Here is a 16,058-nt window from a genome sequence, read left to right on the forward strand (position 1 = left end):
TCATGTTACTAAATGAAAAAAATGCTATATGAGGTAAACGTTTTTTTTTTAAGTTAAAAAATATGTCTGGGTGATAGAAGTGAAGGTAATCCAAAATTAATACAAATGTAATCGGATTCCGTTACTCATTTTGAGTAATCCAAAGGATTACGTTACTGATTACTTTATTTTTAATGTAACTTTAATCAGTTACAGACCTCATTACTAACAGAAAGGACTATCAGACCATCACAGGACTCAGGAGTTTATAAATGTATGACGTTATCAGGGTATTGAGGATGGGGAACAATCCACACGCAATTATTGTATAAATCAGCGTATGTATTAACATCAACCTTGGTTCAGGTTTAACAGTTCAACATTGACTACACAAGGTCTTGCACGGGGCACATGGTTGCATTGTCATTAAGACAGTAAGAGTTAAAGAAGTGATATCTATGTGGATCAGGAAGTAGAGTCAGTTGCCTGGGTGCCTTGAGCCCTGACACACACCAGTTTGCCCGTACAAACATAAATACTGTCAGACTTTCTCGCTCATCCACTCATGGCAACACATCACCTCCTTGTCCTGGACATCTTTTTCTTCCTCACTGGACTCTCAGGTAAGTGAGGGAAGACATTTTGTTGTTTGATATTATTAGACTTACTTCCTCTAACTCAGTACATGCTGAAAGTCATAACACTTATAATGTTCTGTCTACTTTGTCCATAGACATTGTAGTCACATTAAAGATTTTCAGTATGTTGTGCTCAGATGTATTGATGAATGCCGTTTTTATTATCTTGTGAAACAGTTGTATTTTTCTAGTTTTTGCATAACACATTTAAATACAACTTCCAGTAAAAGAGAACTAACACATTAAGAAGAGTGGAGTGCTTCTTTGGTTATAGTTGTATACCATGAGGTGCTCTTTAATCATGGCATGAAATACTACAGAACAAAAATAAGTTGATGCTTGATAGTAAAAATGCTGAAAAAGCCTTTTTGCAAACCAACTTCCAGAAGTAATTAAGGCACTCTCATGTAGTGGAAAAAGGTCAAATCCTTTGTTTACGGCTTATGCATAGCAAGAATTTAAAAGATTACTGGCGGGTTGCGGCTACAAGGGTGACAAAGAATAGGGGTGGACAGACAGGTGTACAGTGCATTCGGAAAGTATTCAGACCCCTTGACTTTTCCACATTTTGTTACATTACAGCCTTATTCTAAATTGTATTAAATTGTCCCCCCCCCCCATCAATCTACACACAATACCCCATAATGACAAAGCAAAAATAGGTTTTTAGATTTTCTTGCAAATTTACAAAAAATTTTAAACTCAAATATCACTTTTACATAAGTATTCAGACCCTTTACTCAACACTTTACTGAAGCACCTTTGGCAGCGATTACAGCCTGAAGTCTTGGGTATGACGCTACAAACGTGGCACACCTGTATTTGGGGAGTTTCTCCCATTCTTCTCTGCAGATCCTCTCAAGCTCTGTCAGGTTGGATGGGGAGCGTCGCTGCACAGCTATCTTCAGGTCTCTCCAGAGATGTTAGATCGGATTCAAGTCCGGGCTCTGGCTTGGCCACTCAAGGACATTCAGAAACTTGTCCCGAAGCCAAACCTGCGTTGGGTTGGCTGTGTGCTTAGGGTCGTTGTCCTGTTGGTAGGTGAACCTTCGCCCCAGTCTGAGGTCCTGAGCGCTCTGGAGCAGGTTTTCATCAAGGATCTCTTTGTACTTTGCGCCGTTCATCTTTCCCTCAATCCTGACTTGTCTCTCAGTCCCTGTTGTGAAAAACATCCCCACAGCATGATGCTGCCACCACCATGCTTCACCGTAGGGATGGTGCCAGGTTTCCTCCAGACGTGACGCTTGGCATTCAGGCCAAAGAGTTCAGTCTTGGTTTCATCAGACCAGAGAATCGTGTTTCTCATGGTCTGAGTGTACTTTAGGTGCCTTTTAGCAAACTCCAAGCGAGTAGTCATGTGCTTTTTACTGAGGAGTGGCTTCCCTCTGGCCATTAAGGCCTGATTGGTGGAGTGCTGCAGAGATGGTTGTCCTTCTAGAAGGTTCTCCCATCTCCACAGAGGAACTCTGGAGCTCTGTCAGAGTGACCATCAGGTTCTTGGTCACCTCCCGGACCAAGGCCCTTCTCCCCCGATTGCTCAGTTTGGCCGGGCGGCCAGCTCTAGGAAGAGACTTGGTGGTTCCAAACTTGGAGGCCACTGTGTTCTTGAGGACCTTCAATGCTGCAGAAATGTTTTGGTACCCTTCCCCAGATCTGTGCCTCGACACAATCCTGTCTCGGAGCGCTACGGACAATTCCTTCGATCTCATGGCTTGGTTTTTGCTCTGTCAAGAACTGTCAACTGTGGGGCCTTATATGGACAGGTGTGTGCCTTTCCAAATCATATCCAATCAATTGAATTTACCACAGGTGGACTCCAATCAAATTGTAGAAACATCTCAAGGATGATCAATGGAAACAGGATGCACCTGAGCTCAATTTCGAGTCTCATAGCAAAGGGTCTGAATACTTATGTAAATAAGGTTTTAAACTTTTTATAAATGTGCGAAATCTTCTAAAAACCTGTAATGTAACCATATGTGTTACATGTCAAGGGGTCTGAATACTTTCCAAAGGCACTCTATGTATTTTCTGTTGTTGTGTCTACAGGTATTCACAGTGTGTCCACAGTGAGTCATGTGTCTGTAAAGCAAGGAGGCTCCATCACCATCCCATGTCTCTATCATCATGGCTCTGAAAAACATGTGAAATACTGGTGTAGTGGATATTTTTTCTTTTCTTGCTCTACTCGAATACGTACTGACTCTCAGAGTGCATCTAATTGGTTGTCCATCTCTGATAATGTTACTACAAGAGTCTTCACTGTGACCATGAAGAATCTGCAACCAAGGGGCTCTGGATATTTCTGGTGTGCTGTGGAGAAAGGTGACAAAACTCATCTGTATCTGTCAGTTGCCACAGGTGAGATCCTTACCTTTCTGATCATTAAAATATCATCTACTGTTTAGTAATACCATGTCAAATTGATTGGTTTAGATGAGTATCTGGCCTCATAATTGTATTTAAACCATTTGTGTTTTCTGATCTAGATTTTCCTTTTAAAAATGACCGAACATGTACTCTGTATGGGGATTATTTGACATTCACACAAATATTGACCCTTTAAATCCATTCATTGTGCAGGTACTGCAGGACTCTATGTGGACCAACAACATGTGACTGGAGTTGAAGGACAGAGTGTCACTGTCAATTGTAACTATAGTAACTCTGGAGGTTTCTGCTGGTGCAGGCTGGGTGGCTCCTGTGTGGAGAGCAGAGTTGGGAATTTAGATGGAGCATCAGTAGAATTAAAGCGGATTCCTGCCAATGGAAAAAAAGTCATGATCATAACAATGAGTCAACTAAAAATGAAGAACACTGGCTGGTACTGGTGTGCAGTTGGAGACCTACAGATGCCTGTTCATATCACTGTCAATCAACCAACCACAACACAGATTAACACCACCACAAGTAAGTACAGAGCAATCCCATATAACCAAGTATGATTCCCTTTTTATTTATCCAGTGTTGTTAGAGATTAAGGAACATTGAAAGGTCTTCTGAAACAAAGTGGAAATCTTTTGACCACACATTCTCTTGAGATGATCCTGTCAGTCATGTTAAAGATCATTGAGAACCGGAACATTCTTTATACAACTGTTTTATCATATCTACCACCTAGATTTGAAATGAATACTGAAAATGATAAGAATTTGATTTTAACGCATGTGTCAAACACAAGCTAAGAAAGTATTATAGAGCTTAGTTAATCAACATCCCAGTTACCTGGTTTTAATCATATAAATCTAAATTATACACAAGTCAGTTTAATGGAGCGACATATTGGAGCTTCTCACAGCGACAAAAGCTCCAACCAATCACTAAACTTCACTAACAAGTGCTGAGTAACATTTCTCAGCCCACAGTCACCCCTTCTTTTACAGACCAGAACAATGGGGTAACTGATGAGAAGCGACAGGAAAGGATCCAGAGGTTTGTATTCAGTCTACTGCATATCCCTCACTTTAACAGGGGCAGCAGGCAATGTTCCTGTCACACCCTGATCTGTTTCACCTGTCTTGTGATTGTCTTCAACCCCCACCAGGTGTCTCCAATTACCTCAAGTGTATTTATACCTGCGTTTTCTGTTTGTCTGTTGCCAGTTCGTCTTGTCCCGTCAGGTCCTACCAGCTTGTTCCCGTGTTTCCTGTGCGCTAGTTTTTGCTTTTTCTAGTCTTCCCAGTTCTGACCTTTCTGCCTGTCCTGACCCTGATCCTGCCTGCCGTCCTCTAACTGCCTGACTCTTATTTGGATTACGACTCTTTGCCTGCCTTGACCTACTGATTGTCTGCCCCTTGTACTATAATAAACTCTGGGACACGTACTATCCGCCTCCTGTGTCTGCATCTGGGTCTTAGCCTGAGCCGTGATAGTTCCCTCTAATTGTTTTAGGCTATGACCAAATTTCAGGTCTGCTGAGCGCAAACTTTGTGAAAATTCTGTGCAATTTCCAGCGTGCGTTTACTGTGAACACTGAGGCTGTACCTGCTTTAATTTACTGTTTTAACAGTGGCCAAGTAGGCTACTGTGGCCATTTGACCATAAAGTAGGCCTACCAGAGTGGCCTAGCATAAAAAACGATATATCAGATAACATTTTAACATGGAAATAGCGGCTCTATCCTTCAGCCTACAGTAGTAGCAGTGTTCAATGTAGGCCTACATTCCATGAGACTTTTGAAAAAAAAACATGCAGGGTTTGACATTAATTATCCACTTGTCCTTCAGACAAGGAGGTGACTGAACATACAAAATACAATTCATTATTATTCCTGTACCATTATTACAGAGAATCAGCCAAATTATGCTACCCTCTGCCTATTGACTACTGAGCTTATTCAAGTCTGTCTCAAAATATAACACTACCCCTTTAAGTCATAAAAAAAGCTCTTTACCTGACTTGTTTTTCAAAGATGGCTAGAAATGTACACGTTTAGTGCTCTTGTAGGAAGCAGTCACTCCCACATTGCTGAATACAAATTAGTTATAACTGGGCTAATAACTCACTAACTAGATAATAATATGAACCAATGTGAACACATGGCTACATGCAGCTCTTGCTTTGATCTCAAAACAAGCACATAATAATCGCTCATGCTGTAAAACAGTCCAGTTCAAAGTGAATGGCACAAATCCATATATGGCAATGGTCTATTTGCATATACAGTGCTATGAAAAAGTATTTGCCCCCTTTCTAATTTTCTCTACTTTTGCATATTTGTGATACTGAATGTTATCAGATCTTCAACCAAAACCTAATATTAGATAAAGGAAACATAAGTGGACAAATAACACAACAATTACATATTTATTTCATAAACAAAGTTATGCAACACCCAATTCCCCTGTGTGGAAAAAGTAATTGCCACCTTACACTCAATAACTGGTTGTGCCACCTTTAGCTGCAATGACTCCAACCAAATGCTTCCTGTAGTTGTTGATCAGTCTCTCACGTCGCTGTGGAGGAATTTTGGCCCACTCTTCCATGCAGAACTGCTTTAACTCAGTGACGTGTGGGTTTTCAAGCAGGAACTGCTCGTTTCAAGTCCTGCCACAACATCTCAATTGGGATTAGGTCTGGATTTTTACTAGGCCATTCCAAAACTTCCAATTTGTTGCTTTTTCATCAATTTTCATGTAGACTTGATTGTGTGTTTTGGATCATTGTCTTGCTGCATGACCCAGCTGCGCTTCAGCTTCAGCTCACAGACGGATGGTCTGACATTCTCCTGTAGAATTCTCTGATACAGAGCAGAATTCATGGTTCCTTCTATTAAGGCAAGTCGTCCAGGTCCTGAGGCACCAAAGCATCCCCAAACCATCACACCCCCACCACCATGCTTGACCTTTGGTATGATGTTCTTACTGTGGAATGCAGAGTTTGGTTTTCGCCAGGTATTACTGGAACCATGTCGTCCAAAAAGTTATACTTTTGAATCATCTGTCCATAGAACGTTCTTCCAAGAGTCTTGATGACCATCCAGGTGCTTTTTGACAAACTTGAGTCAACTTTTTGGACGAGATGGGTCCCATTATGCCTGGCAAAAACCAAACACTGCATTCCACAGTAAGAACATCATCGTTTTGGTTGAAGATCTGATAACATTCAGTATCACAAATATGCAAAAGTAGAGAAAATTAGAAAGGGGGCAAATACTTTTTCAAAGCACTGTAGGTCTACTGCAGATCTGATTGTTTATGGTGCACTGGTCTGTAGAGTATTGGCCTGAGTTGTACCTGTCAAGGCAATAGAATCCTACTCCGGTGCATTCTGCCTAGAACAAAATCTCTTGCCTAGTTAGTTTTGCATACTAAGTATTGCATAGTTCGGTTTGCTTTGGTATATTGCATTGAAAGTGGCTAATATTGCATTGATTCGATCACAATTCCCACAGTAAAGGGAAACGTTTATAGTGTTAACTAACAGGGAAAACTTGAGAAAGTTGAGTGAAGTTCAATCTCATGCTTCTCTGTGCAGGCTGATATTTCTTCTGTGGGGGAGCTGCGCGCAGCTTAGAGGGAACAGGTAGCCTAATGGTTAAGAGCGTTGGGACAGTAACGAACGGAAGGACGCTGTTCGAATCCCCTAGCTGACTAGGTGAAAAATCTGTCGATGTGCCCTTGAGCAAGGCACTTAACCCTAATTGCTCCTGTAAGTCGCTCTGGATAAGAGCGTCTGCTAAATGACTAAAATGTAATAGTCATTCAAACAGTTGGTAATACTGTAAGGGTGTGGGGGCAACGGTGTCGATTTAATTTTCATAAGAATGTGTACAAAACGAAACACCTTCCTTAAATGTTCTTGCTTAAACATATACCACTTCCTCATGGTTAGATATCTTTGGGCGTGTACTGTGACATAAATAAGCATTTGTGGCATTCTCTTCTCCTCCCTCTTTTGGTAAAGTTCCTGTTTCCTTACTTCCTAACGTTAATGGACCGCTAGGCTAACTGCCGTGATAATATGATAGGCCATCAAGTACAGTGGGGTAAAAAAGTATTTAGTCAGCCACCAATTGTGCAAGTTCTCCCACTTAAAAAGATGAGAGAGGCCTGTAATTTTCATCATAGGTACACGTCAACTATGACAGACAAAATGAGAAAAAATAAATCCAGAAAATCACATTGTAGGATTTTTAATGAATTTATTTGCAAATGATGGTGGAAAATAAGTATTTGGTCAATAACAAAAGTTTCTCAATACTTTGTTATATACCCTTTGTTGGCAACGACACAGGTCAAACGTTTTCTGTAAGTCTTCACAAGGTTTTCACTCACTGTTGCTGGTATTTTGGCCCATTCCTCCATGCAGATCTCCTCTAGAGCAGTGATGTTTTGGGGCTGTCGCTGGGCAACACAGACTTTCAACTCCCTCCAAAGATTTTCTATGGGGTTGAGATCTGGAGACTGGCTAGGCCACTCCAGGACCTTGAAATGCTTCTGACGAAGCCACTCCTTCGTTGCCCGGGCGGTGTGTTTGGGATCATTGTCATGCTGAAAGACCCAGCCACGTTTCATCTTCAATGCCCTTGCTGATGGAAGAAGGTTTTCATTCACAATCTCACGATACATGGCCCCATTCATTCTTTCCTTTACACAGATCAGTCGTCCTGGTCCCTTTGCAGAAAAACAGCCCCAAAGCATGATGTTTCCACCCCCATGCCTCACAGTAGGTATGGTGTTCTTTGGATGCAACTCAGCATTCTTTGTCCTTCAAACACGACGAGTTGAGTTTTTACCAAAAAGTTCTATTTTGGTTTCATCTGACCATATGACATTCTCCCAATCCTCTTCTGGATCATCCAAATGCACTCTAGCAAACTTCAGACGGGCCTGGACATGTACTGGCTTAAGCAGGGGGACACGTCTGGCACTGCAGGATTTGAGTCCCTGGCGGCGTAGTGTGTTACTGATGGTAGGCTTTGTTACTTTGGTCCCAGCTCTCTGCATGTCATTCACTAGGTCCCCCTGTGGGGTTCTGGGATTTTTGCTCACCGTTCTTGTGATCATTTTGACCCCACGGGGTGAGATCTTGCGTGGAGCCCCAGATCGAGGGAGATTATCAGTGGTCTTGTATGTCTTCCATTTCCTAATAATTGCTCCCACAGTTGATTTCTTCAAACCAAGCTGCTTACCTATTGCAGATTCAGTCTTCCCAGCCTGGTGCAGGTCTACAATTTTGTTTCTGGTGTCCTTTGACAGCTCTTTGGTCTTGGCCATAGTGGAGTTTGGAGTGTGACTGTTTGAGGTTGTGGACAGGTGTCTTTTATACTGATAACAAGTTCAAACAGGTGCCATTAATACAGGTAACGAGTGGAGGACAGGAGCCTCTTAAAGAAGAAGTTACAGGTCTGTGAGAGACAGAAATCTTGCTTGTTTGTAGGTGACCCAATACTTATTTTCCACCATAATTTGCAAATAAATTCATAAAAAATCCTACAATGTGATTTTATGGATTTTCTTTTCTGAACTTGTCTGCCATAGTTGACGTGTACCTATGATGAAAATTACAGGCCTCTCTCATCTTTTTAAGTGGGAGAACATGCACAATTGGTGGCTGACTAAATACTTTTTTCCCCCACTGTATTTCCACTCTCACAACCATGCAAACAAAAATGATGCCTATGACACGTAGATCAATGACTGTGATTGTCTATATATTCCAGTTTGCTGGTAGTCCTGCTCATTCCCCTGAGCCTGTTGGGGGTGGTGATAGCTGGTACCTTGGTCACATGGAAGATGTTGATAAAACATAGTAAGTATTTGATAAATTGATCAAATAAAACAATGACTAATGTCACTTGCAGAATATAATAAATACAGGACAGTTGCTACTACAAATGAAAGGTTTGACATCAAAGATCATTAGTACCAACATCCTATTTTCTTTATTCCAGAGGACAAGAAGGCAAAGGGCCAACCACCAAACACCTCAGTAGTAAGCTATGATCATGTTATCTTCTCACTCATCTGTTCCTTTCTCTTCTTGATATTCTAGGGTTCTCTTTGATTAATAGTTAGTCATAACTAACACTAAATCAATCCGATCTCTTATGTTTACTGGACTCAAGAATATTAAGTTAAACAGTTTAAAGAGAACTGGGTTTCTTAATTTAGTCATGCACTGACTATGCATATTTTACTTCCTCAAATCACTCACCACAAGTCCTGAATGCAAAGGTCATTGAACTAAATGACTATCGCCCCGTAGCACTCACTTCTGTCATCATGAAATGCTTTGAGAGACTAGTCAAGGATCATATCACCTCCACCTTACCTGTCACCATAGACCCACTTCAATTTGCATACCGCCCCAATAGGTCCACAGACGATGCAATTGCCATCACACTGCACACTGCCCTATCCCATCTGGACAAGAGGAATACCTACAGTGAGGGAAAAAAGTATTTGATCCCCTGCTGATTTTGTACGTTTGCCCACTGACAAAGAAATGATCAGTCTATAATTTTAATAGTAGGTTTATTTGAACAGTGAGAGACAGAATAACAACCAAATAATCCAGAAAAACGCATGTTAAAAATGTTATAAATTGATTTGCATTTTAATGAGGGAAATAAGTATTTGACCCCCTCTCAATCAGAAAGATTTCTGGCTCCCAGGTGTCTTTTATACAGGTAACGAGCTGAGATTAGGAGCACACTCTTAAAGGGAGTGCTCCTAATCTCAGTTTGTTACCTGTATAAAAGACACCTGTCCACAGAAGCAATCAATCAGATTCCAAACTTTCCACCATGGCCAAGACCAAAGAGCTCTCCAAGGATGTCAGGGACAAGATTGTAGACCTACACAAGGCTGGAATGGGCTACAAGACCATCGCCAAGCAGCTTGGTGAGAAGGTGACATCAGATGGTGCGATTATTCGCAAATGGAAGAAACACAAAATAACTGTCAATCTCCCTCGGCCTGGGGCTCCATGCAAGTTCTCACCTCGTGGAGTTGCAATGATCATGAGAACGGTGAGGAATCAGCCCAGAACTACACAGGAGGATCTTGTCAATTATCTCAAGGCAGCTGGGACCATAGTCACTAAGAAAACAATTGGTAACACACTACGCCGTGAAGGACTGAAATCCTGCAGCGCCCGCAAGGTCCCCCTGCTCAAGAGAGCACATATACAGGCCCGTCTGAAGTTTGCCAATGAACATCTGAATGATTCAGAGGAGAACTGGGTGAAAGTGTTGTGGTCAGATGAGACCAAAATCGAGCTCTTTGGCATCAACTCAACTCGCCGTGTTTGGAGGAGGAGGAATGCTGCCTATGACTCCAAGAACACCATCCCCACCGTCAAACATGGAGGTGGAAACATTATGCTTTGGGGGTGTTTTTCTGCTAAGGGGACAGGACAACTTCACCACATCAAAGGGACGATGGACGGGGCCATGTACCGTCAAATCTTGGGTGAGAACCTCCTTCCCTCAGCCAGGGCATTGAAAATGGGTCGTGGATGGGTATTCCAGCATGACAATGACCCAAAACACACGGCCAAGGCAACAAAGGAGTGGCTCAAGAAGAAGCACATTAAAGTCCTGGAGTGGCCTAGCCAGTCTCCAGACCTTAATCCCATAGAAAATCTGTGGAAGGAGCTGAAGGTTCGAGTTGCCAAACGTCAGCCTCGAAACCTTAATGCCTTGGAGAAGATCTGCAAAGAGGAGTGGGACAAAATCCCTCCTGAGATGTGTGCAAACCTGGTGGCCAACTACAAGAAACGTCTGACCTCTGTGATTCCCAACAAGGGTTTTGCCACCAAGTACTAAGTCATGTTTTGCAGATGGGTCAAATACTTATTTCCCTCATTAAAATGCAAATCAATTTATAACATTTTTGACATACGTTTTTCTGGATTTTTTTGTTGTTATTTTGTCTCTCAATGTTCAAATAAACCTACCATTAAAATTATAGACTGATCATGTCTTTGTCAGTGGGCAAACGTACAAAATCAGCAGGGGATCAAATACTTTTTTCCCTCACTGTATGTAAGAATGCTGTTCATTGACTATAGCTCAGCATTCAACACCATAGTACCCTCCAAGCTCATCATCAAGCTTGAGGCCCTGGGTCTCAACCCCGCCTTGTGCAATTGGGTCATGGACTTCCTGACGTGCCGCCCCCAGGTAGTGAAGGTAGGAAACAACATCTCCACTTCGCTGATCCTCAACGCTGGGGCCCCACAAGGGCGTGTGCTCAGCCCCCTCCAGTACTCCCTGTTCACCCATGACTGCGTAGCCATGCACACCTCCAACTCAATCATCAAGTTTGCAGACGACACAACAGTAGTAGGCTTGATTACCAACAACGATGAGACAGCCTACAGGGAGGAGGTGAGGGCTCTCGGAGTGTGGTGTCAGGAAAATAACCTCTCACTCAACGTCAAAAAAACTAAGGAGATGATCGTGGACTTCAGGAAACAGCAGAGGGACTACCCCCCTATCCACATCGACGGGACAGCAGTGGAGAAGGTGGAAAGTTTTAAGTTCCTCTGCGTACATATCACTGACAAACTGAAATGGTCCACCCACACAGACAGTGTGGTGAAGAAGGCTCAACAGCGTCTCTTCAACCTCAGGAGGCTGAAGAAATGTGGCCTGTCACCTAAAACCCTCAAAAACATTTACAGATGCACAATTGAGAGCATCCTGTCGGGCTGTATCACCGCCTGGTACGGCAACTGCACCGCCCACAACCGCAGGGCTGCACCGCCCAGAGGGTGGTGCGGTCTGCACAACGCATCACCGGGGGCAAACTACCTGCCCTCCAGGACACCTACAGCCCCCGATGTCAAAAAGATAATTAAGGACAACTATCACCTGAGCCACTGCCTGTTCACCCCACTATCATCCAGAAGGCGAGGTCAGTACAGGTGCATCAAAGCTGGGACCAAGAGACTGAAAAACAGCTTCTATCTCAAGGCCATCAGACTGTTAAACAGCATTCACTAGCACAGAGAGGCTGCTGCCTACATTCAGACTTGAAAATCACTGGCCACTTTAATAAATGGAACACTAGTCACTTTAATAATGCCACTTTAATAATGTTTACATATCTTGCATTACCCATCTCATATGTATATACTGTATTCTATACTATCTATCGCATCTTAGCCTATGCCACTCTGATAATGACATTGCTCATCCATATATTTATGTATTCTTATTCTATTCCTTTACTTAGATTTGTGTGTATTAGATTTTTGTTGTTGAACTGTTAGATATTACTTGCTAGATATTGCTGCACTGTCGGAACTAGAAGCACAAGCATTTCGCTACACTCACAATAACATCTGCTAACCATGTGTATGTGACCAATAAATTTGATTTGATTTGGACAATTGAAAGATAACAAATAAAATGAAATCAAATTGTATTTGTCACATGCACCGAATACAACAGGTGTAGACCTTACCGTGAAATGCTTACTTACAATCCCTTAACCAACAATGCAGTTCAAGAAATAGAGTTAAGAAAATATTTACTAAATAAACTAGAGTAAAAAATAAAATAAAAAGTAACAATAAAATAACAATAACGAGGCTATATAGAGGGGATACCGGTACCGAGTCAATGTGAGGAGATACAGGTTAGTCGAGGTAATTTGTACATGTAGGTAGGGGTAAAGTGACTATGCATAGATAATAAACACAGAATAGCAGGGGGGGGGGGGGGTCAATGTAAATAGTCCAGGTGGCCATTTTATTAATTGTTCAGCAGTCTTATGGCTTGGGGGTAGAAGCTGTTAAGGAGCCTTTTGGACCTAGACTTGGCGCTCCGGTACTGCTTGCTTTGCGGTAGCAGAGAGAACAGTCTATGACTTGGGTGACTGGAGTCTTTGACAATTTTTTGGGCCTTCCTCTGACACCGCCTAGTACATAGGTCCTGGATGGCAGGAAGCTTGGCCCCAGCGATGTACTGGGCCGCACGCACTACCCTCTGTAGCGCCTTACGGTCAGATGCCGAGCAGTTGCCATACCAGGCGGTGATGCAACGGGTCAGGATGCTCTCGATGGTGCAGCTGTATAACATTTTGAGGATCTGGGGACCCATGCCAAATCTTTTCAGTCTCCTGAGGTGGAAAATGTGTTGTTGTGCCCTCTTCACGGCTGTCTTGGTGTGTTTGGACCATGATGGTTTGTTGGTGATGTGGATACCAAGGAACTTGAAACTCTTGACCCTCTCCACTACAGCCCCGTCAATGTTAATAGGGGCCTATTCGGCCCTCCTTTTCCTGTAGTCCACGATCATCTCCTTTGTCTTTCTCACATTGAGGGAGAGGTTGTTGTCCTGGCACCACACCGCCAGGTCTCTGACCTCCTCCCTATAGGTTGTCTCATCGTTGTCGGTGATCAGGCCTACCATTGTTGTGTCGTCAGCAAACTTAATGATGGTGTTGGAGTCGTGCTTGGCCACACAGTCGTGGGTGAACAGGGAGTACAGGAGGGGACTAAGCACGCACCCTTGAGGGGCACCAGTGTTGATGATCAGTGTGGCAGATGTGTTGCTGCCTACCCTTACCACCTGGGGGGCGGCCCGTCAGGAAGTCCAGGATCCAGTTGCAGAGAGAGGTGTTTAGTCCCAGGGTCCTAAGCTTAGCGATGAGCTTAGTGGGCACTATGGTGTTGAACACTGAGCTGTAGTCAATGAACAGCATTCTCACATGTGTTCCTTTTGTCCAGGTGGGAAAGGACAGTGTGGAGTGCAATTGAGATTGCGCCATCTGTGGATCTGTTGGGGCGGTATGCGAATTCGAGTGGGTCTAGGGTTTCCGGGATGATGGTGTTGATGTGAGCCATGACCAGCCTTTCAAAGCACTTCATGGCTACCGACGTGAGTGTTACGGGGCGGTAGTCATTTAGGCAGGTTACCTTCGCTTTCTTGGGCACAGGGACTATGGTTGTCTGCTTGAAACATGTAGGTATTACAGACGCAGTCAGGGAGAGGTTGAAAATGTCAGTGTAGACATTTGCCAGTTGGTCCGTGCATGCTCTGAGTACACGTCCTGGTAATCCGTCTGGCCCCGCGGCCTTGTGAATGTTGACCTGTTTAAAGGTCTTGCTCACATCGGCTGCGGAGAGCGTGATCACACAGTCGTCCGGAATAGCTGGTGCTCTCATGTATGCTTCAGTGTTGCTTGCCTCGAAGCGAGCATAAAAGGCATTTAGCTCGTCTGGTAGGCTCGCGTCACTGGGCAGCTCACATTTTGTGCATTCATTAGAAATACATTGCAAGTGCAAATTCATGTGTCAGTATGCATGAGAGGTACAACATCCTTCTATGGTAAAAAAAACGTTTGATGTTTACAAGGTTTGTCTTTCATTCTTTCAGCAGCCTACTGAATCTGAGCAGGACATTACCTACAGCACTGTGAGTCACACCAAAGGAACAGCACAGCAGGTAAAAACCTAACCACTTTGACCCAACCCCCCCCCCCCCCCCAACCCAAACTAAACTCTCTGCAACCCAACTAAACCCCCCTCAAACTCAACCCAACCCCCTCCAACCCAACCTAAACCCTCTGCAACCCAACTAAACCCCCCCCAAACTCAACCCAACCCCCTCCAACCCAACCTATACCCTCTGCAATCCAACAAAAAAAAACTCAAACTCAACCCCTCTCCAATCCAACCTAAACCCTCAAAACCCAACTCAACAACCCTCAAACTAAACCCAACCCAACTCAAAGTGAAAGTCTACACTGTCTGTCTCTGTCTGAGTTGATGAGATCATGTTGCTCTCTCTCCTCCATCACACAGGGCCTAATCCCTGAGAGCCACGGTGACTTGTACAGCAATGTGATTCCTAAGCAGCACAGGACAGCACAAAATGTAAACTTTAAACTAAATAAACACATACTCACTGCTGGTCTTGTAGAGTATTTTTCTGTCTTGAGAAGCAGAACTTGAATTGACAGCCCTGATGTTTTGTAGAATGTAAAATGAATACAAAATGGATGTAAATGTTATCTGAATAACTTCCTGTGTAACTGTTTACCAGCAGGACCCATTTCCGTATGATGCAGTGACATACAGCACCGTTGTCACCAAGAACAAGACCCAACCAAATGTAGGCCTACATAAAAAGCTGCTCTATTGTGTTGATGATTTGCTTAACTTATTCATACCTGTATGTGTTTGTACTTGCAGAGCCTTATATTTATATAGGCTCTGTAAATCACCATTATAACTGGATCACTCTGTGTGTGTGTGTGTGTTCCTCCTCTCTAACAGGCAGCAGAACCAGATGATGTGGTCTACAGCACAGTGGCCCCACACCAGAGATAGGTCTGTGTGATCAGTGCAAACCATAATGTTTGCTATTTCCTTTCCTTTGCTGCACTTGACATTTTATCTGCACCATCTGACAAACTGATTGTTGTCTATTAGTAACCTATATGACTGGTATGTTCCCTGATAACTGAATGTTCACTTTCTCTCCAGCAGGAGACAACAGCACAACAGAGACTGAGTAAAGTCCCTCCAAATGACAAACCTAGGCCTTGTTCCATTTGACTTCCTAGCTCCTACCTCTGGGGGTTACTGATCTGGAAGGACTGAATAAGACTAATGCCAGTCTATCACAGTCTTGTTCTTTTTCATTGTGCAGGCTCTGCTGGCTTAATAATGCCAGTGATGATGTATTATTACAAAGGCAGATGAATTTAGTGTAATTTTAGATTTTCTGAAAAACTAACAAAGTAAGACACTGTCTGCTGTAAGTCAGTGTTCCTCTGTGTATTCCAATGTTTAATGTATTCCACTGACCATGTGTATTTCCATGCTTCATATCTCAAATAAACTACTATAACAAGAAGTTTACCTGAAACGAATGCATGTACAACATCATTAAAAGGGGCTTAAAATACTTACAGTGCCTTTGGAAAGTATTCAGAACCCTTTACTTTTCCCACATTGTTAGGTTACAGCCTTATTCTA

General features: G+C 43.1%; 1 protein-coding gene across 1 annotated transcript; it reads left to right on the top strand.

The window, feature by feature from the left end:
• Positions 1-471: 471 nt before the first annotated feature.
• On the top strand, positions 472-15,945 carry LOC311110582 (uncharacterized protein). The gene is made up of 11 exons (XM_084153098.1): positions 472-602; positions 2,667-2,978; positions 3,201-3,527; positions 4,001-4,049; positions 8,782-8,870; positions 9,013-9,053; positions 14,452-14,520; positions 14,880-14,951; positions 15,121-15,189; positions 15,354-15,407; positions 15,567-15,945. The coding sequence occupies exons 1-10, from the start codon at positions 545-547 to the stop codon at positions 15,405-15,407; spliced, it is 1,140 nt and encodes a 379-aa protein (XP_084009224.1). The 5' UTR covers positions 472-544; the 3' UTR covers positions 15,567-15,945.
• The last annotated feature ends 113 nt before the right edge of the window (positions 15,946-16,058 follow it).

Source organism: Coregonus lavaretus, assembly GCF_964263955.1.
Source record: "Coregonus lavaretus genome assembly, chromosome: 36".
NCBI lineage: Eukaryota > Metazoa > Chordata > Actinopteri > Salmoniformes > Salmonidae > Coregonus > Coregonus lavaretus.

Bases quoted from the DNA above. Each gene is read 5' to 3' on its own strand.
- LOC311110582 (XM_084153098.1), top strand. From the start codon at position 545: ATGGCAACACATCACCTCCTTGTCCTGGACATCTTTTTCTTCCTCACT. The intron at 9,054-14,451 runs GTAAGCTATGAT...TCATTCTTTCAG, and splicing joins AACCACCAAACACCTCAGTA to CAGCCTACTGAATCTGAGCA. The intron at 14,521-14,879 runs GTAAAAACCTAA...TCCATCACACAG, and splicing joins CCAAAGGAACAGCACAGCAG to GGCCTAATCCCTGAGAGCCA.